The sequence below is a fragment of the Kogia breviceps genome, chromosome 2 (genome assembly GCF_026419965.1).
Source record: "Kogia breviceps isolate mKogBre1 chromosome 2, mKogBre1 haplotype 1, whole genome shotgun sequence".
Taxonomy (NCBI): Eukaryota; Metazoa; Chordata; class Mammalia; order Artiodactyla; family Physeteridae; genus Kogia; species Kogia breviceps.
Genome location: NC_081311.1, coordinates 182,861,995 through 182,883,105, shown reverse-complemented (window position 1 = coordinate 182,883,105; position 21,111 = coordinate 182,861,995). Strand labels below are relative to the sequence as shown.

General features: G+C 37.5%; 1 protein-coding gene across 7 annotated transcripts in view; it reads left to right on the top strand.

Moving 5' to 3' along the window:
* The window catches only part of USP37 (ubiquitin specific peptidase 37), an 87,189-nt gene that overhangs the window by 8,402 nt on the left and 57,676 nt on the right, over window positions 1-21,111 (top strand). For 4 of the 7 annotated variants that reach the window (XR_010839206.1, XM_067026877.1, XM_059052113.2 and 1 more), the window contains 6 exons: window positions 301-525; window positions 5,553-5,724; window positions 8,534-8,634; window positions 11,274-11,452; window positions 11,793-11,870; window positions 20,454-20,551. Coding sequence is in view for 6 of the 7 variants with exons in the window: in XM_067026877.1 (XP_066882978.1) it covers window positions 370-525; window positions 5,553-5,724; window positions 8,534-8,634; window positions 11,274-11,452; window positions 11,793-11,870; window positions 20,454-20,551 (784 nt within the window). In the remaining variant the exon portion in view is untranslated. The remainder of the gene's footprint in view (window positions 1-300; window positions 526-5,552; window positions 5,725-8,533; window positions 8,635-11,273; window positions 11,453-11,792; window positions 11,871-20,453; window positions 20,552-21,111) is intronic. The other 3 variants (XM_067026879.1, XM_067026875.1, XM_067026876.1) reach the window with 1 other exon arrangement.

Sequence of the window (21,111 nt, the reverse complement as noted above, 5' to 3'; positions counted from 1 at the left end):
TAATGGTACAAAATGCAAAATTTAGGCACTAATGGACACGGGTACATGGCAAAGGAGAGAACATGTGCAGAAAAAATAAAAGGTGGGTAAATTCAGTCACTGAATGTCAGTGACTGCTTCATTTGTTCTTCTTACCTGTGCCATCCAGCTAACCAAAGCCTTTGAGGATACTTAGTAAGAGGTAGTTTATTGAAATGGAGAAAAGGACATAAGATAGTTCATTAAATGTTCTCTTTCAAACTCTTGTTTTAATCACTAGTAAATTGTAACTTACCATTTTATTTTATTTTTCTTCCTTAGAATCTGTCAGGTGAAGGTATATTTTTTTCTTTTTAATTTGGCTAGAAGCAATTTATTTTTAAAGAAAGTATGTCTCCTCTGAAGATACATGGTCCTATCAGAATTCGAAGTATGCAGACTGGGATTACAAAATGGAAAGAAGGATCCTTTGAAGTTGTGGAAAAAGAGAATAAAGTCAGCCTAGTAGTTCACTACAATACTGGAGGAATTCCAAGGATATTTCAGGTATTACCAAATTTTGATTTGGAATAGATCTTCAATCACATGCTTTAGTGAATAGCTGTTCTGTGCCATACTAAATATCATGGTAGCCCTCCTAGATTACTATTTCTTGCTTCTTATTTCCAGGACACTAATACTACTAGGTATATATATGATAAATTATTCAGCAAAATTGTTGATGGTGTATAATAAAGAGTAGGAAGTAGTCACCATTATTGAAAAGAAAACTGGTGGGAGGAAGCTGAGAGGAACTGAGTTTGGATACTATCTATCTAAGCTGTGTTTAAAACCACATTAGGATAACTTCAGTTATATTTCCCCCCTCAACATATACGATAAATTCATCACCATTTAGTGTTAGCTTTTTTAAAAAAATCATTCCTTAAGCCTTTATTTCAACTTAAAACATCCCTCAAGTTTTTGATATAGCGCCAAGGCCTGTCTTTTGAGTTTAGGGCCTCCCATTAGTGCTTTACATCCTACTTCTCATATAAGCCACACGTCCGAGGGTTTCACAGTCATTTTCTCAGTTTCTATAAAGTGGAGTGAGATCTTAAAGACATTTTGTGAGGCAATCAGATTTTTCCAGATTTAATGATGTTTTACAGTTGGCTCTCCCATGCCTAAGTTGACAGTACACTTTTAGTTACTCACCTTTAATGTGCCTTTCCCAGACATTCAACTTGGATCTTATAGAAACAACTTATCTCTTTTGCACTCATATTTCTTTACTTTAAGTAACTTTAATTAAATTGTGTAATTACAATGATAGGAAGAACCAGCATAAACAGCTTTGGGAATAAACAGATTGGATTTTGGTGAGCAGACAACTCCACTGGTGAGAGTGGCAGCGTGCAGGCCTGCTATTGTAGCCACTACTGGCTGTGATCACGCAGCATGTCGTGGACCTTGTCTTTACATTTGTAGAGGGAATGGAGACCACAGATTAGTCAGTTAAGTGTCGGCCACCTAAGAGAGCCCTGGCTCAGTATGGCTTCTGTTCCAGAAGATGAATACCTTGAAGATCTAGGTTTTATCTTTGGTTAGTTCCAGAACCTAGCACAGTGGTGGGTGTATAGTGGGCCCTCAATAAACATTGATAAACTAGCTAACTGACTATACCAACAAAAACAAAACTCAACTTTGCTGCTGCACATCTTCTGGTGAGGGTCTTAAGCACCATTCCACTGTGCAGAAGTTGGATTAGAAAGAGCTAGCAAATGAATTCCTAATACTGCTGTAAGATGAGATGATGTATACCATTAAGTAGTAAAATGGAAGGCAGCTATAAAGAAGTAAATTTTGTGTAATATGTAATTAACCCAGGTAACTGACTAACACAAAATAATAGTGAGACAATACACTTGATAACATAAAGGATTAGATAATATTCTTATGTGAGGAAAAACTCCACATTTACAACCACAGTATTTGACTGCAAAAAGCCTCACTGAGATTATGTTCTGGACCAGCCGGGTCAAGAAAAAATTTTCCTGACTGATGTTTCCTTGCAGTATTGAGTTTATTTTTATTTTTTAAATAGATCTTTATTGGGGTATAATTGCTTCACAATACTGTGTTAGTTTCTGTTGCACAACAAAGCGAATCAGCCACATGCATACACATGTCCCCATATCCCCTCCCTTTTGAGCCTCCCTCCCATCGTCCTCCCTATCGCACCCATCTAGGTCATCGCAAAGCACCCGAGCCACCGATCTCCCTGTGCTATGCTGCTGCTTCCCACCAGCCAACTGTTTTACATTCGGTAGTATATACATGTTGATGCTTACTCTCACTTCGTCCCAGCTTTGCCCTCCCACCCTGTGTCCTCAAGTCCATTTACTATGTCTTCGTCTTTATTCCTGCCCTGCAGCTAGGTTCATCAGTACCATTTTTTTTTTTTTAAGATTCCATATATATGTGTTAGCATACGGTATTTGTTATTTTCTTTTTTTTTTTTTTGCGGTATGCGGGCCTCTCACTGTTGTGACCTCTCCCGTTGCGGAGCACAGGCTCCGGACACACAGGCTCAGCGGCCATGGCTCACGGGCCTAGCCGCTTCGCGGCATGTGGGATCTTCCTGGGTCCCCTGCATTGGCAGGTGGACTCTCAACCACTGTGCCACCAGGGAAGCCATGTTTTTCTCTTTCTGACTTACTTTCACTCTGTATGACAGACTCTAGGTCCATCCACCTCACTGCAAATAACTCAATTTTTGGTTTTTTTTTGTTTTTTTTTTTAGTGTTAGCTTTTAATAAGACTCATTAGTGTCTTCTTAATTACTTCTTCGTAAATAATCCTGCCAAAGGTTGTGGTATAGACCGTTCAAGAATGATTATTCAGGATCATCCTTACAGCTGTTTTCTTCTAACTCTTAACTTTTGAAGGATCTCATTTTTTCACTGCAGAAGATAGTTAATTTTGTTTTCACTTCTGTCTTGTGCAGCCAAGAGCTACTTGTGTTGATGAGTTGAATTTAATGTCTTACATTTTTCTGCACTTAAAAATGCTATATTTGTTAATTAGATTATATAAAAGTATAATATTCATTCTAAAATACTCTTTCGAAGAACAATTTATAAAACTTTATGCTTGAGAACCAGAGCTGAAGTAAAATTTCTATTTATCTTTGCTTTTAAACTATGGAAATACATTGATTATGATTTTATGTATCAAAGATATTCTTAAATAGATTGGAGGTGGTGACATGGGTAATAGAAATGATAGTTTCTACCATGTGTATATATCTACTAATTGCCCATCTCAATGAAAGAAAGATTTTTTTCAAATAGAGATTCGGTCTTTCAGTCCTCATCCCAAATTAGCACTGAGTAAATATTTAAATACTTAAACAAACATAGATCTTTAGAAGCATGAGGAATCTACCTGTGATTACACCTTCATCTCAGTTCTAGATGAATTTGCATTCAGCATTCATTTGTTAACCACCTACAGACTGCTGTGGTGGGTACTGTGCTAAGGGCTAAGAATACAGAGCTGAATGAGACACTTTTCTTCTCAAACTTAAGAGTAACCAGATACATTCTCAGCTGTAAAATTATCTCAGAGATACTGAGGTAACACAAAGAAGGAAGTGTTTTGTGCTCTGAGGATTTAGAGGATAGATAGGAATTTGCCAGACACAGTGGAGGTAAGGTGGAGGTAATTTCTATAATGGACAAACACATGCTAGTGTGAGTCAACACTCAGGGAACCAGAAAATTATTTTAAAATAAATGCACAGTAGGTAGTGAATGGCAGAAGTAGAGGCTGAAGAGCCAGATAGGAACCAGATCTTGAAGTATCTTGTTTGTCATACTAACGGGAACTTAGATACTAAGGAGCCAATAAGTTTAAATTCATTTGACAGCTAGGCGGATGACTTTGTTTCAAGAGCTAGTGGGAGAATAAGGACATGTAAGAGGTTATTGTGGGAGTTTAGATGAGAAATGAAAGTCCTGAGCAAAGGAAAAGACAGTGGGAGAAGCAAGTGGAGGAAAGGGTAGATTTGAAGAGATTTCAAGAGGATTTAATTCATTAGATTTGGGGGGTGAGAGAGAAAAGAGTCTGGGGAGATTCCTAGGTTTGAGTGGATGGCAGTCCCTTTCATCTTCTCTTTGATAGGGGGCAGAGGGGAAGAATTGGGGCATGAGGATTGGGAGAGGTGAATTTTTGGAGGTGTCAGGCATTCAGATAGTGGTATCTATTAGGCATTTGGTAAAAAAAGCTGGAGCTCCGGCAGAGATCTGGACTTAGAGAAAAGGCTGAGAGGCCTCACCATATGGGCAGTAACTAAAATTGTATGACTAGCTAGGATTTTTCAGTTGAAATGATAAAGTTCAAGATTATTCTCATATTGACTGAAATAATGGTTTTATGCTGTCTCTTTTCCTTTTTGCATGGTAAACTGCTGATTTAAATATTTTGGAGTTAAAGCATCTGAAACTAGTTATTGTGTTTTATGATAGAATTTCTACTTAAGGACATGAATTTAAGACCAACTTTGAAGCTTAAAAAATGTCATTTAAGTTTGAAATAAATTAAGTCTGGTAAAACTCGTTTTTCATTCTCATCTAAAAATTGTCAAAGGTCAGTTCTCCCTAATTAAAAAAAATTTGTGAAATGCTATTACTTCTTTCTTTATGCTGTTCAGAGGCTATGTCTTCAGCAAAAGGCAGCTTTAGAAACCTCTGTAATATGCCTGCTGAGTGAGAGTTGTTAGAGAATAAGGATGCCTGGTTGGCAGGAATTATTTAGATTTAAAAAGTGCAAGAATTGTTAGTTTAGTCTTGGAAAAATTTCAACCAAGAGAAAAAGTTATCACTTAATAGCACATATCCAGAGTCTGGAAGAGTATAAGACAAGTTATTGAACCAGTCCTGGGGAGTGGGAGAAATAAGCTAAGGGAGTTCCAGGGTACTTAACGATCTTTGTGATTGAAAGTTAAATGAACCCGCTTAGACAGTTAAAAAAGAAAAAAAGAATGTTCTAATGCTGGTAAAGGTTTATGTTGATGTGTTTTTGAGAAGTGGAATTCTTTTGAGGATTACAGTTTGGATTAGTATATCCTTTTATATTGCAGCTGCTTAAACCACTTGCTAGATATTTTATAAGCTTTTGTTTAAAAAAAAAAAAAAAGAAAGAAAGAAAAAGCCTCTAATCCAATATGGCTTTCTAAACTGGTGATGGTATAACCATCAAGGCTCTGTAGATTAAGTTATTAGTTTTTATAACTTTATAACTGTAGTTGAAAATATGCAGTTGCCTACCAAAAAAATCAAGAGTGTTAGGATTACTGTGTAAAATTTTAATAGTATGTGTTTGCCTCTCCTAGAAGTGAAATCTTTCATTTAAATGTGTCAAAAATGGAAACTCTTTTTGGTTGGGGACAAAAAAACCAAACTAAATTAATATGGGATAAAGTAAGAAATGTGTAACTTAGAAAGTATAAAGTTTAGTATTCATTATACAACTTTTTCTGCTTCATTATAATTCATTTTTAATGATACTTTTCCTTTTGTGTTGATCAGCTAAGTCATAACATTAAAAATGTGGTGCTTCGACCCAGTGGAGCAAAACAAAGCCGCCTAATGTTAACTCTACAAGATAACAGCTTCTTGTCTATTGATAAAGTACCAAGTAAGGATGCAGAGGAAATGAGGTTGTTTCTAGATGCAGTTCATCAAAACAGACTTAATGCAGGTGAGCACTAATCCTCCCAGGGTCTGACATTAGCAGTTATAAAAATATTACTAGATAGTAGACCAGTATACCTCATGAATATTGATGCAAAAATTTTCAACACAATACTAGTAGACCTAATTCAACAGCACGTTAAAAGAATTATACACCATGACCAAGCGGGATTTATTTCTGGAATACAAGAATAATTCAAGATATGAAAAAAATCTATCAATGTGATTATTCACATTAGCAGAATGGAGGACAAAAACCACATGATCATCTTGATGCAGAAAAAGTGTTTGATAAAATTTAACATTCTTTCATGATAGAAACACTCAACAAAGTAGGAATTAAAGAAACTACCTTACCTCAACATAATAAATGCCTTTTATGAACAGCCGATAGCTCAGTGATGGAAAACTGAAACGTTTTCCGCTGAGATCAGGAACAGGAAAGGATGCCCTCTCTTACCCATTCTATTCAACATATTACTGGAAGTCCTAGCCAGAGCACTTAAGCAAGAAAAAGAAATAAATTTGGAAAGGAAGAAGTAAACTTATCTTTGTTCTCAGATGACATGATCTTGTACGTAGAACACCCTAAAGATTCCATGAAAGAGTGTGTCTAGAAAAGCAGTAGGATTTAAATTACAATTGGGAAAACTTACCTTGTTACATAAATCTTACATACTTACTTTTTTATATGAAACTTATTCTGAGGTTTTATTCTTGCTATGAAAACCGAAGGTACTATAGAAAATCACACAGTATGATAAGATTCCTCTACTTCCTCCAACCCCTTTCATTTAAAATGTTTTGATTTTTAAAAAATATATATTTATAGGCATCTTTTTAGGAATAATCTGTTGCTTAAAATGAGTTTTCCACTATTATTGTTAGTCTCCAGCTCTATCATCATCACTGCTTTGTTATTACTGATATTTTATAGTTGACAAACTTTTGAGTTTTTAAACTTAAATATAGCACATTAAAAACATTTAAAAAATGAAGATGTGGCAATGCTGCCTTGCTTGGATTTAATTAATACCTCTATCTCATACACTATTTTCTTGTTTAAAAAATTTTTTTATGGTTGTTTGCCATTTGGTCTCTATTCATTATGTGTTCATGTTACCAAATCTGAACTATGTCAGTGTTCTAAATATTGAATTTTAGAATCAAGGAATTGAGTACCGTTTGAAAGTTTAGAATATATCAGGGATTATGTCTGTATTTCTATATTTGTTTTATTCCATCGTATTAGTTGAATCACTGTTTTAAAAATTGATGTGTGTAAGAAAAGCATGTCTCTAAATGCATTAGAGGGGACTTCCCTGGTGGCGCAGTGGTTACGAATCCGCCTGCCAATGCAGGGTACACAGGATCTATCCCTGGTCCGGGAAGATCCCACATGCCGCGGAGCAACTAAGCCTGTGTGCCACAACTACTGAAGCCCATGCACCTAGAGCCCTTGCTCCGCAACAAGAGAAGCCACTGCAGTGAGAAACCTGTGCACCGCAACCAGGAGTAGCCCCCACTCGCCACTAGGGAGAAGCCCGCAAACAGCAATGAAGACCCAACGCAGCCAAAAATAAAAATAAATAAATAAATTTTTAAAATAAATAAAGGAAAAAATTAATAACTTGGACTGTGTAAAAAATTTAAGTGATCTCTGTGACAAGGAAAAAAGAAAAGACAAAGAAAACTTTAGCCACAGTGACAGAGTTAATATTGCTAATATATAATTACTGACTTTCCAAATCAATAAGAAAAAGACAATTCAGTAGAGAAATGGACATATACGAAATTCAGGAAGAAAAACAACAGGTAGCCCATAAACACGAAAAAATTCTCAACATCACCAGTAATTAAACAAATTCAGATTCTTACTATCACATTGGCAGTAGTGTGAGGGGAGGCAAGATACTCTCATATACTTGATAGGAGCTTAGAGTTGTTTTTTTTTGAGGAATAGTGGTAATATCAATTTAGTTTAAAATTGTACATCCTTTATACCAACATTCTTTTTCTAAAGAGTTTTATCCTATGAAAGCTGTTCCGTTAGTGCAAGAAGATATGTAAAAGGATGTTCAGCATTATTTGCAGTGTTTTTAAATTAAAACATTCCAAATGATTATCAGTGAGAAATTAATGAAATTAAATTATAAAATACTTTTTTTGCGGGGGGAGGGGCTGCGCCACAGCTTGTGGGATCTTAGTTCTCCAACCAGGGATTGAACCCCAGCCCCCAGCAGTGGAAGCACAGAGTCCTAACCACTGGACTGCCAGGGAATTCCCTTAAAATACTTTTTAAAGTATATAAAAATTCATATTTATACATTACTTTGCATGTTCTTTAAACTAGCATTGATTTCTTTAGAATAGAAGCCATTTAGTCTGTTTGCTGAACTTACAGAGAATGTTTTGGCATATACATTACTGGAAGTATTATCAGTCACTGGTTCTGACACATGTCCTTAGCATCCAGTGTCCATGTTCATGCCATAGATACACAGTGACTAACTTTTCTATATTGTTAATTACCAAATATTTATATAGGAAAATTTCTAGCATTTTCTTTTTGCATTTAAAAATTTACCCTTCTATTAATACATGTTTACAAATTTTTGCATTGTTATTTAATTTTTTGCTTGATCCTAGTTCTAAATTTTAGTTACTGTATATATGAGAATTACTTTCTGTCAGATAAGCACTTTGATTTGTTTTATTTTTCCTGTTTCTGTTTCCTCAGTATTAAATAATAATAATGACAAATCTCTTTATTAAAGTAAGTGATTTGAGGTTTTTTTTTTTTTTTTTTCCACCAGCCATGAAACCTTCTCAGGGTTCTGGTAGTTTTGGAGCTATTCTGGGCAGCAGGACCTCACAGAAGGAAACCAACAGGCAGCTCTCTTACTCAGACAATCAGGTATGTTTATTTGAATCGTTTCAGCTTTTTTTAAAAAAAAGATAATCTTAGATAGACATTCTATAAGGTAGTTGCAGGAAGTAGAATTTAGACTGTAATGTCTAGTAATTCTTGCATTATCTCAAGGGTACTTTCCACATATCTGAAATTTACCACAGTGTAGTTTTTAAGAATATAGCTTTGGAGTTAGATGTGGGTTTGAGACTTGGTGCTGCCACTTACTAGCTGTAGGTCATTGGAGAAGTTCCTTAAGTACCCTGAGCCTTAGTACCCATCTGTAAAATTAAGACAGCAATAATATTTTAAGGGTTATTATGAGATAATGTGTGTTGTAAAAGTGCTTAGCCCATGATACCATACACTAACAACCATAAATGTTTGCTGCTTTTATTTCTTTAATGCTTTTTGGGTCTGTTCCACATTATGAACTTTGCCTCTATACTATATACCAGACTGTTTTGTTGGGTCTTCTGTTTGCTTTTTAAATAGTTTTTCTTTCATAAATATTCAGCCAGCCATGAGACTTACTGTGCACTATTGCAACTTAGCAGTCCTATGTCTCTTTTAATTTGTCTTACGAAGGTAAACCAGGTATGAAAAGAAACTTTGAAGCTCCCCTGTAAGTAAAAGGATTAATTCTGTTTGGCTGTGCAGATAGATTGATTACTTAAACCATTTACTGGACTAAGCAATCAATGAATAAGATTTCATTTTTGTTAATTTTTTTTTTACAAGTTGGTTTTTTTACATTTTAATTGAGGTACGATTGATATGCAGTAAATTGCACATATTTAAGTGTGCAATTTGATACATTTTTGACTTATGTACATACCCGCAAAATCATCACTATAATCAACCTAGTGAACATAGCTATAACCCTTAAAAGCTTCTTCATCCCCCTTTGTAATCCTTCTCTCCAGCTCCCTGTCTGGCCCCTATCCCTAAGCCACAAGTGAATTGCTCTGTGTCACTCTAGATTACTTTGCATTTTCTAGAGTTTTATATAAATGGGATCAGTGTATAATTTGTTTATCTGGGTTTTTCACTCATAATTACTTTGAGATTGATCCATTTACAGGTAGAAATTTAACGTGTTAGAATATTTAAACTATAAGTATTAACATATCTAGCAGAAGCAAATATACTTTCACAAATAATGATTCCCATTAGTGAGATTATAAAATCAATTTTGTGGATTGTGACTAGCATTAAATAAAAACGGAATAGAGGGGAAAACAATAGAGAAGGTATTATACATAGTAAGGAAAAGTATTGGTTTCTGAAACTTCTGGTTTTATTTATATGTATGTGTAATATGTTGTGATGTAAAATATTTCTCGCTATGGGGTCATGGTCAAAAAAGGTTGAAAAATATGCAAAACAGTATGCATATGGTATGCTACTGTTTGTATAACAAGAATAAAATATTGATTTTCATTTGCATAAAAAAACAATAGAAGAATACTTATAAGGTGTAGGAGGATAGGAGGTGGAAGAACTGGGTCAATGGCATTGGGGTGACAATGAGACTTCTCAGTATATGGCTTTTATAATAGTATTTTGATTTTTTTTGAATCTTGAGAATGATTTACCCATTTGAAAATACATTTAACTTTTAAATCGTTCATCCAGATGACCTCAGATTTTTTCTTTCTTATTCTAAGATTGTAATTCTGTAGAAGGTAATTGGAAATATTTTCTGTAGAGATAATTACGGAGCTCTTAATGTAGAGTTATAAAACTTACCTGGCAGAATGCTGGTCAAAAGCACTGTTTCCCAACTAATATGTGTAAAGTGTGCATTAACTCTGAATGTTTTTAATGTATTTTGGGGGTGGATTCTTTTTTTTTTTTTTTGCGGTACACGGGCCTCCCACTGCTGTAGCCCCTCCCGCCACAGAGCACAGGCTCCAGACAAACAGGCTCAGCGGCCATGGCTCACGGGCCCAGCCGCTCCGCTGCATGTGGGATCCTCCCGGACCAGGGCACAAACCTGTGTCCCCCGCATCGGCAGGTGGACCCTCAACCACTGCGCCACCAGGGAAGCCCGGGGTAGATTCTTTGATTAATCTTCTGCCAGTAGGCTCTATTTCACTTTCAGTCTCCCCATTGTTATATATATTTGTTTCTTTTCTCCAAACTAGAACCCCCTCAAAAGTCATATGCTGTACATATGACTTGGCATTTAAATTGTGGCAACCAAATGTCATTATTGCTCCTTTTTCTCACATTTATGTCACTTTAAGTTATCATAATTGGATTTTTTTCCCTAAAGATGTGTTTTCTTGCTGGTCACTAGAACCTTGTCTTGTGTATGTGAGTCCTTTTTTTCTAATCAGTAGTTCAAAGCAAATTCCTTTCTGCTTCCCAGGAATGCTGTGGAATTTGTAAGTTTACAAGAATACTATAGGAAAATATGTGTCAAGCTTAATTTCTGACACTGACCGTAAATTAGAATCACCTAGAGTACTTTAAAAACAGTGCTGATGAATGGGCCTCACCCCCATACCAGATAGGCTAGAATCTCTGGAGTTGGGTCTCCAGTTGTGGGTATTAAAAGTTCCCGATGTGAGGATCACCGGTCTAAAAGTGTGCCAATTAATTTGAAGAACTGGCTGTGTTAAACTTTATTCTTATAGGTCTCTTCAAAAAGAGGAAGTTTGGAAACTAAAGATGATATTCCATTTCGAAAAGTTCTTGGTAATCCAGGTAGAGGATCGATTAAGGCTGCAGCAGGAAGTGGAGTAACTGCTACCCGGACAGTTCCCTCTTTGACATCTACATCCACACCTCTTAGATCAGGGTTATTAGAAAATAGGTATGAAAGACTTTTTTTCTTTCTTAGTCATTAGCTCTGCCTGTTTATAAATGTTTTTCAGGCCTTTTAGAAAGGCCAATAATTTGAGAAAAAGAAGGAGATTTTTCCAGTTAGAAGAAGAAAGTGTGAAGTGTGTTTTTTGGAGATAGTTAGTATTTGTCTTGTGATTTATGTTAGTGGCACGTATAGAGCTTGCAGATACACAGTATATTAATTTAAATGTGGTGTAGATAATTAGCAGTAGTCACGGTTCTTATTCTTGAGTATGTTGGTTTATACTTTTTAATAGTATGAATTACAACTTTTTAAAAATAACGTTTTTTTTCTCTGTTCTCTATAGGACTGAAAAGAGGAAAAGAATGCTATCATCTGGCTCAGAGCTGAATGAAGATTACCCTAAAGAAAATGATTCATCATCGTAAGTTGCTTTAAGAACTTTTATGGCACTAGATCAGTGTTTCTTATATTGGTAATTACAATCACTAGAGAAGATTGGGATGGTGTTCAGTTTATGGGAATCCCAAAGATAGAAGAACAGGATTTAGAGTATTTTGATGACAGTAGATTGTAGGCTTAATAGGGAGAGGATTTGGCCATTAGTATTGCTTTGGTCATTTCCGTGCACTTCTCCCATCCTAGCTTTTTTTATTTGCAGCACTTAAAAGAAGAATAGAGCTGAAGAACTCTAAATAAATGTTTCTTGTTGGCTGCTCTTTTAGCATGGACCCCCTTCCTTCCCTCTTCCTTTACCTGTAAAAAATTTTTTTTACCTTATTCATGTGAAAAGTTAGCTTAGGTAGACATGTGGACACAGTGGGGGAAGGGGAGGGTGGGACGAACTGGGAGATTAGGTTTGACATAAATACACTACCGTGTGTAAAATAGATAGCTGATGGGAACATGCTGTACCGCACAGGGAGCTCAACTTGGTGCTCTGTGACAACCTAGATGGGTGGGATGGGGGGCTGGGAGGGAAGTCCAAGAGGGAGGGGATATAGGTATACATATAGCTGATTCACTTTATTTTACAACAGAAACTAACACAACATTGTAAAGCAATTATACTCCAATAAAATAAAATAAAAAAACCCTGCATAGGTTCTAGGCAAGGAGCATCAATCTTTTGGAGCTATTTTTTGTGTTGAACAAAAGGGCATACCTGCAATAGGATAATCACCAGCTCAACACTTCTCTTCCTCATAATGGGTGGGTTGTGGGTTTTGTTTGTTTGTTTGTCTGTCTGTCTTTTGGGAGAGAAAACTTATTACATGGTTGCCAGGTAATACCTTAACAAAAATCAGTTGCTATTCAGTTAACTGGTGTTCAAGATCAAAGGGTCACCAGCAAGGAGTTGGGAAAAAAGCTAAAGAAACTTTGTATAGTAATTGGGTTCTTGGTTCTGTTGCTGTAACAGATACAAAAATCTAGGTAGGTGATAAGACTGGTGTGGTATCTTAAACTACAATGACCATGGACTCAAGTTCCTTCTATCTTGTTTGTTGATCTGCCTTTTTTTTTTTTTTTTTTTTTTTTGGTATGCGGGCCTCTCCCATTGTGGAGCACAGGCTCCAGACGCGCAGGCTCAGCGGCCATGGCTCACGGGCCCAGCCGCTCTGCGGCACGTGGGATCCTCCTGGACCGGGGCACGAACCCGTGTCCCCTGCATCGGCAGGCGGACTCTCAACCACTGCGCCACCAGGGAAGCCAGATCTGCCATTCTTAATAAGTAGCTTCCATTTTATGAACCAGGATAGCTTCAGCCTCCACTCTCATGTCTGTATTCCTATTGGGAAGGAGGAAGGGAGCAAAGGGAGGGCATACTGCTCTCGTGTAGGCTGAAAATTTGTACACACCACTTTCGTGCATATCACATTGGCTGGAACTTAGTCATATGGTTATATCAAGTTATGAGAGGGTCTGGGAAATGACTAGCCCAGATTCTTCTATTATGGCAGAAGAGTACAATGGTTATTTGGGGACAACTAACAGTCTGCCATAGTTTAGTCTTCTAGCCACAGACTTACCTCTGTTTATCATTCTTCCCGTATGTAGAGTACTCCTACCTTCACCCTGCTGGAGACAACCTCCATGTCTCATTTAGTCATTGTATCCAGCTCAGAGTCCAGGATCTCTGGGTTATGTGCAGTTCTCTCCATAAGGTCCAGGTGTGCCTTGGACCATGCACCTCATGGTCTGACACCTAAAAACTAAGAGGCAGGTTAATCTGCATTCCTCACTCCCATCTCCGTATGCATATCATTCATTATACATTGCTGGAGTAGTCACAGGATAACCACAATAAAAGTTACCATTTAGAAAAGATAAGAATAGGAAACTGAGGAGTCCTTGGTCTATAGCAGAGATAAAATCTTGTTAGGCAGAAATTGTGAAGACAGTGAAAGCAGTGGAGTAAGTTCCTCCTTAGCCCATGTAGCAGGCTCTGTCCTATCCTCTGGGAGAAACACTTGCTCATTGTACTCCATATGACTCCTGGCTTTGCCCTTTGATTGATTTCCTTTGTCTGTTATCTTTCAAGGCCATAGCTGAAGGGGGTTTTGAAGACTATGTTCTTTGGAGCCATTCAAGCTTTTGTAGCCTATGTCATTCTGGTGTAGTTCTGGAAGTTAGAAATCTGGAAGCTTTAGAAGTCTAGAAGTTTCTTTAAAGGTAGAACAAGCAGGCTTTTATAGGCTTGAGAAAGAATTGGGGCCAGTATTTTTGTTGTTATTTTGGTTCTTTTAATAAATTTTTAAATTTTGGAATAATTTTAGATTTACAGGAAAGTTGCAAAGATAGTATAGAATGTACCTTTATACCCCTCACACAGTTTTCCCTGATATGAACATCAGTTTTTCACAAAACTACTTCTCCAGTTACCTCTTATCATTGCCTCAATTTGAGTATTAGAAGCAGTTGGATTTTTTTAGTCCCATATGATCTCAGGTTACCGCACAATTTTAATTCTAGGCCATTGGCACAGAGAAATGTATTCCTTTTCATCCTTGATTGCAAGCTGGCTAGTTCTTGCCCAGATTCATCTGTCTTGAATAGAACCTCACTGAAAGCAGTAAGAAAGACCAGTGTTCTCAATTGTCTCAACCTTTTCCTTTGAGGTCTGCCTCCCAAGACATTACAAATAAGAGTTATGTAAATATTTTGCTGAAATATAACAATAGTCACCAGCTTTCCAGTCTGTAATATCTGTGTTCTTACTCTCCACCTTCCTACTTAGCTAGTTCTGCATATTATAGGTTTGTTAGGGTAGCATCCCACTTCTAGTAACAAAATTTGTGTATTTGGAGTCCAGTTGTAGGGAACAAAATTCACTCTAGCTAGTTTACACACAAAGGTATTTCCATACAGAGAGCATTAAATGGCTTACAGAATCATTAGGAAAGCTGAAAATGTAGACTCTAGGTTAAGCTTTCAGGAATGATTTTGAGAGCCATGCCCCAGATCAGGTCACCAAAGATGCTCCTGGCTATCATGAAGTGAACAGCTGAATTGGAGCTGGCATGAAAGCTGTTATTTCTAGAACTGTGCTGCCACTGCCAAATGCGGAAATCCTCTACAGGAAAACCAGATACCCCCACGTTGATGTTAACCACCAGAAGTAGCAGAACACATGACCTCTTCCTATTTCCATTTCCCATATCTTGCACAAGTATATGTAATTTACCTTAAATCTTGAACACTAACTTGGAAATGTAGTGTTTAGCTTTCTGGCTTCTGTAGAACAGGGAGGTACACTGAAAGGTGGTAGTAATGGACTTTGCACGCTAGTCCACCATATTCACCACACTTCGGGGAAGTCTCAGTTGTTCCACTTTGAGTTGTCTGATGAACTCTAAATTTCTAATGCTTGTTCTGGGCTGATAATACTTTTTATGCCATCACAATTAAATTTTTTAAAGTTTGGACTTCCTAGAAGCAGGCTCTAGATGAATATACTTTTGCAAGTGCCTTATTAAGGAAGTACTCATAGGCGAGACCAGTAACAGAGTAAGGAAAGCAGGACTGGGAAGAGGAAGAAGCCAACTAAGGATGTCACCTTAGATAGAAGTCCCACAGAAGGGCTTCCCTGGTGGCTCAGTGGTTGAGAGTCCGCCTGCTCATGCAGGGGACACGGGTTTGTGCCCTGGTCCAGGAAGATCCCACATGCCGCGGAGCGGCTGGGCCTGTGAGCCATGGCCACTGAGCCTGCGTGTCCGGAGCCTGTGCTCCACAACAGGAGAGGCCACAAGAGTGAGAGGCCCACGTACTGAAAAAAAAAAAAAAAAAAAAAAAATCCCACAGAGAGTGGGCCTCATATTGATCCAGCAGGAGGTCTGGGCTTCTTTCAACTAGAAGTAAGGAAGATGGGCTTTCATATTTCCATACTGCACTGTTTTTGGTTAACAGCTGCCTTGGGGCTTTTGGCTCTTCCTAGATGTGTAAAATATTTGAAATAGCCCAAAGGCGGTCTTCTGAAGAACTGCAGGTGCTGGCAGTTGAAAACATAATAGCCTAGATGTGTGAGAAGTTTAAACAGTGATCTGAGGGGGCTCTGATAGAGCATCACTATTAAGTTCATTCCATCTTATTATAGATTCTTCACATTGATGCTTTTCAATTTCTGGGTGAGAATATTAAAAAAAAGGAGGGTTAGTGGGATGAGCTGCAGTTCTTTTTGTCCTTATTGCTACAAATAGCCTTGAGGCTATAACTGATATTATTATCTACTTCTACCATCCATTCTAGATTCACTGCATTTTCCACCAACACTTCTGCTGATCTTAATGGTTTGCCTGGTGGTATGACTGAGATCTTCTCTGAGGGCTCTGAGCCCCTGGTCACTGTGTACTTCTCAGGCTGTGATTGCTATAATTGCCCATTCAGAGTTAAAACTGACCATGAGAGCACTAAGGATTCCTTGGTGAATTTCCTTGATTCCATACATATTCTTCCTGCCCTCATTATATAGCAGCAACCCTGCCCCCTTATAATAATCAAAGTCAGTTACAGTATGGTAACTCCTTTCTTTGCCTGTTGATCTGCCAGCATGAGAAGCCCAAAATGAGTAGGTAGCAGCCATAGCTTTAGATTAAATGGGTCTCTTTCTGTCCCCCCCGTGAAAAAGTCCCCACTCTGGAAACCAGGACCTCTAGACCCACGGAATCTAAATTGAGGGGACAAGAAGCACAAGAGTGTTATCAAGAGTGATACTTGGGGGGGGCATTCCTACTTCTACTTCTTGGTTTCCAGACCCATGTATTCTCTATAAATGTAATGGCTTGTTGGTCTGTGCTATATATTGTGTCTTGAAGGGCACCCAGTTCCTAATGAGATCATCTCTAAGCTGCACCTTTAAAGGCTATTGGCCATCAGCTTTGAGGTAACATGGTATGTGGTAGGACCAATGGAGACTTTGGTCATATGCCCTTATTGTACCTCCTTTTCTTTTGTATAAAGTGGGTTTCTCGTTCCAGGATGGTGTTATGTGAGATTTCATGTTAATAAATCATATACTCCTATGAGCCCTCAGATAGCAATGCAGCCAAGGCACTGTGGGCAGGAAAGGCAAAAGCAAACCTAAAATATATGCCAGTCCCAACCAGAATTAATTGCTACCCTTTCTGGGATGGAAAGTGTCTAATGTAATCAACTTAATCACCAAATGGCTGGTTGATTTCCTTAAAGAATAGTACTCAATCACGGACTGGGGATCAGCCTCTGCTGCTGACCGGTTGGACATTCAGCAGCATCAGTAGCTAAACCAGCTTTATTGAAGGGAGCCCCTATTGTAGGGTGCATTCAGAGCTTTTATCTCTGCCACCATGGCTGTTATTCATGGGCCCTTTTGTGGAAGTACTTGGATGGCTGAGTACAGAGATTGAATGGCATCTACTGGACAAGTTACCCTGCATGATTGTTTCTTAAGTGGAGACATTAAGAGACTTAATGTCTCTTTAGTGGAGTTCTCTGGTGAGTATTAACATGTGAAACAGATCTTCACCCTTTGTACATACTTCTATATGACTATCCATAAACCTTCCATAAATCATTTCTCCCTGATCTTCCAGTCTAATTCCTTCCAGGCCCCTGACCATCCATCCAAACCGTTTGCCACCATGCAGGGATCCATTGACCCACTTTTCTCTCCACACAAAGTGGATAATGAGGTGCATTTCTCAAACTCTGCACAGTGTAGGATTTTGTCTTACTCCTGTGTTCCAGGGCAGTCCCTTAGTGGGGCTACAGTGCAGCAACAGTTCATTTTCAGCTTGTACCAATGTACCAAGATGATCCATCCATGAACCAGGCACAGGTTTTTTCCTCTTCTTCCAGCTGGTCACCGAAATGCTCATAGGTCTGTTCTCATTATTTATTCCTATTTACTTGGATATACCACTTACATTTTATGATGGATTACTGCTGTAACTTCCTGATCTTACAGCTTCGTGGGTATGATAGCACCCAGCTCATGAAGGCTTGCTCTGGTTGCATAGTCCCTTGATGACCCATAGTCTTTATGATTATTATTTACCCCATATCACTGTATCAGCTATCTAATGTTGTATAACAATATACTTAAAATAGTAACTATTACCGCTTACGGGTCAGTGGTCATTTGAGTGGTTCTGTTTATCTGGGTCTGGTTTGGCCAGTTGTGGCTGGATTCTCTCATTTTCTCATGCATCCATGGTCAGATGGTAGGTTGGCTGGGGGTTGGCTGGTCCAAGGTGGCATTACTTGTGTGACTGGCCATTGGCTGTCTTGTGGTTGGGGTTATGAGGTAGATTGGCCATGTTTTCTTTTGTCACATGGCAGGTTACCCTGGAATTATTCACAAAGCAGTGGTAGGGTTCCAAGAGAATGAGTGGAAATTTGCAAGGTGCCTTTAGCCTTAGCATCAGGACTTATGTGCTGTTATGTCTGTCACATTCTTTTGGGAAAAGGAAATCACAAGGCCAGCCTCATAAAGGGATGGGAAAATAGATTGCATTTCTTAATAGGGGACTTGGGTACAAGGAAGGGAATACTTTGGGACATTTTTTAAACAGCTTTATTGAGATACAGTTTACATACCATAAAATTCACCTGTCTTAAATGTATAATTCTGTATTTTTGGTAAATTTATTGAGTTGTGCAACTATCAGCATAATCCAGTTTTAGAACATTTCTATAACCCTAACAAGATCCATTGTGCATTTTACCAAATGCTGGAGAGATTGCATGAGCCATATTCTCTTCTACTTTATCCCAGTCGTTCACTACATATGAAAAATCTTGGTGGTGTAACACTATAGGATACCCAAAATTTTACCACCAGGAATGGAATTTCTGTTGCCATTGCCAAACCATTGATCCAATTCCAGAATCCTGTCCTTAGAGAGTATGCTTCCTAGACCCACTTCTAGCACGAACGGTTGTAGATCAAGTTCCCCAGAAACAAACCCTGAAATGGAGAGTAGTGGGCAAGTGATTTATTTAGGAATTATTCCCAGGGGATACCCAGGAAGGGAGTGGGGGAAGTGAAAATATTGACGTGCAAGAAACAAAGAATGAGTGTGATCTCAGACAGAAATCTGATCTCTGAGCAGAAAAATGCAGAGGTTAGGCTTCATCCTGATCCCAGAGAGAAAAATCTGTTATATAAATTTCACCTTAAAACTGTTCTAATCTAAGGCAAGGGAGCTGGGCTTCTATACTTTAACACCTGACCTTACTTGTGACTCTCTGAGAGTGCAGGCAAAGTCTCTTTAGTAGCTTGAGGGCAATCCTGTGACGAAGAACCCTAGGTGCAGGCTATCAAAAAATTTAAAAAAAAAAACCAACCTAAATTGAAGAACTTGAAAAAGAATAGATATGCATATATGTATAACTGAATTGCTTTGCAGTACAACTGAAAGTAACACACCATTGTTAATCAACTATACTCCAATATAAAAAAAAATTGAAAACAAAAAATACCTAAATTGGTATGGACGAGAGGACACAAAAATGGGGCCAGAGGGAATCTGGGTGGAGCGTCTACATTGTCTGCTTACAGGCTTTATTCATGATGGTTCTCCTAAAATTAGCACTTTTAATCAAAGCATGAGCATGTTTCTGAATGGACCCACTCTACTTAATATAGGTCCAGGTATTTGGGAATAATAGAGGGGGGAAAGTGGGCTTAAGAAATTTTAATTTTATGTTCATGAACTTAAAATTGTTTAATCACTATGAATTGAAATGTTGACATTTAGTAAATATTATTTAAAATTACATAAACTATAAGAACATTTTAGATTTTGTTTTACTTTTCATATATATATATATATATATAAATTTATTTATTTTTGGCTGTGTTGGGTCTTCGTTGCTGCGCGCAGGCTTTCTCTAGTTGCGTTGAGCGGGGGCTACTCTTTCTTGTTGTGCACGGGCTCTAGGCACTTGGGCTTCAGTAGTTGTAGCACACGGGCTTAGTTGCTCCATGGCATGTAGGATCTTCCTGGACCAGGGATCGAACCATGTCCACTGTGTTGGCAGGCGGATTCCTAACCACTGTGCCACCAGGGAAGTCCTGTTTTACTTTTTAAACCTATTCAGTATCAAGCTTGAATAGTTTACTTTTTAAAAAATTTTATTTATTTTAAATTTTTTTTAATTTTAATTTTTTTAGCTTAGTCCTTAATTGATTCTTTTGGTCTTAGCAGCTGAATCATTTCATCTGGCCTTGCTTTTGGCTAAGAAAACCTATATAATATTGCTGTCTCTGGTTTGACTTTTGTATAAAGAAAATACTCCTTCATTTTTGCCTAATTACCAGGGTTATGGATTAAATTGGCTTTTGACTAGGTAATGAAAGCTTATTTTTACGATCCTCATTTGCTTAAGACTTTGACACCTTGTAGCCTAACTTCCAAGCAAATCAATGAATTCGGCAATTGAAATGTAAATTTTTAATGACAACTATTTAAAATTAAGAATTGTATCTTTATACATATATATATTTGAATTAAATTATTAACTGTAGGAACAACAAGGCTATGACAGATCCTTCAAGAAAGTATTTAACCAGCAGTAGAGAGAAGCAGCTGAGTTTGAAACAGTCAGAAGAGAATAGGACATCAGGTAAGTATTTGGTCTTTGTATAAGATACCATTTATTGTATGATGGATTGTATTAGACTAGAAATAGAAACCTAAACTGGGGCATATTTCTCTACATTATTCAGGAATACTGTGTAATTCAGTACTAGTTATCAGGTACCAATTTGTATCTAGTACTTGACTAAAATATTTTTTTAAATATCAGAACTATAAGGGAATTTTTATTTTGCTTGCAAGGAATTTAAGGTTTGCCTTTTCCCCTGTTTAACTACCTAGAATTAAATTATTTCATTGTCAAAGTACCTGGACCATGGAATGAATCCAGGGAGTTAAAGTGGTTGAAATTAAAGTTCATCAGTGTTGCTACTTATTAGAAGTTCCAGAAGATCTTGAAATTATTGCCTGAAGCAGTTGTTTAAGCTCACTTGTTCCTTGTTTTTACAAAAACTAAAAGTTAGACTGTCCCTGAATTTTTATTAGTGTTTCCTGTACTTAACATATCTCTCTTATCCTCTAAACTCCTTTAAGACTCAGGTATCTGGTGTTGATTTGAATACTGTGTTCAACTTGAAATTAAATTGA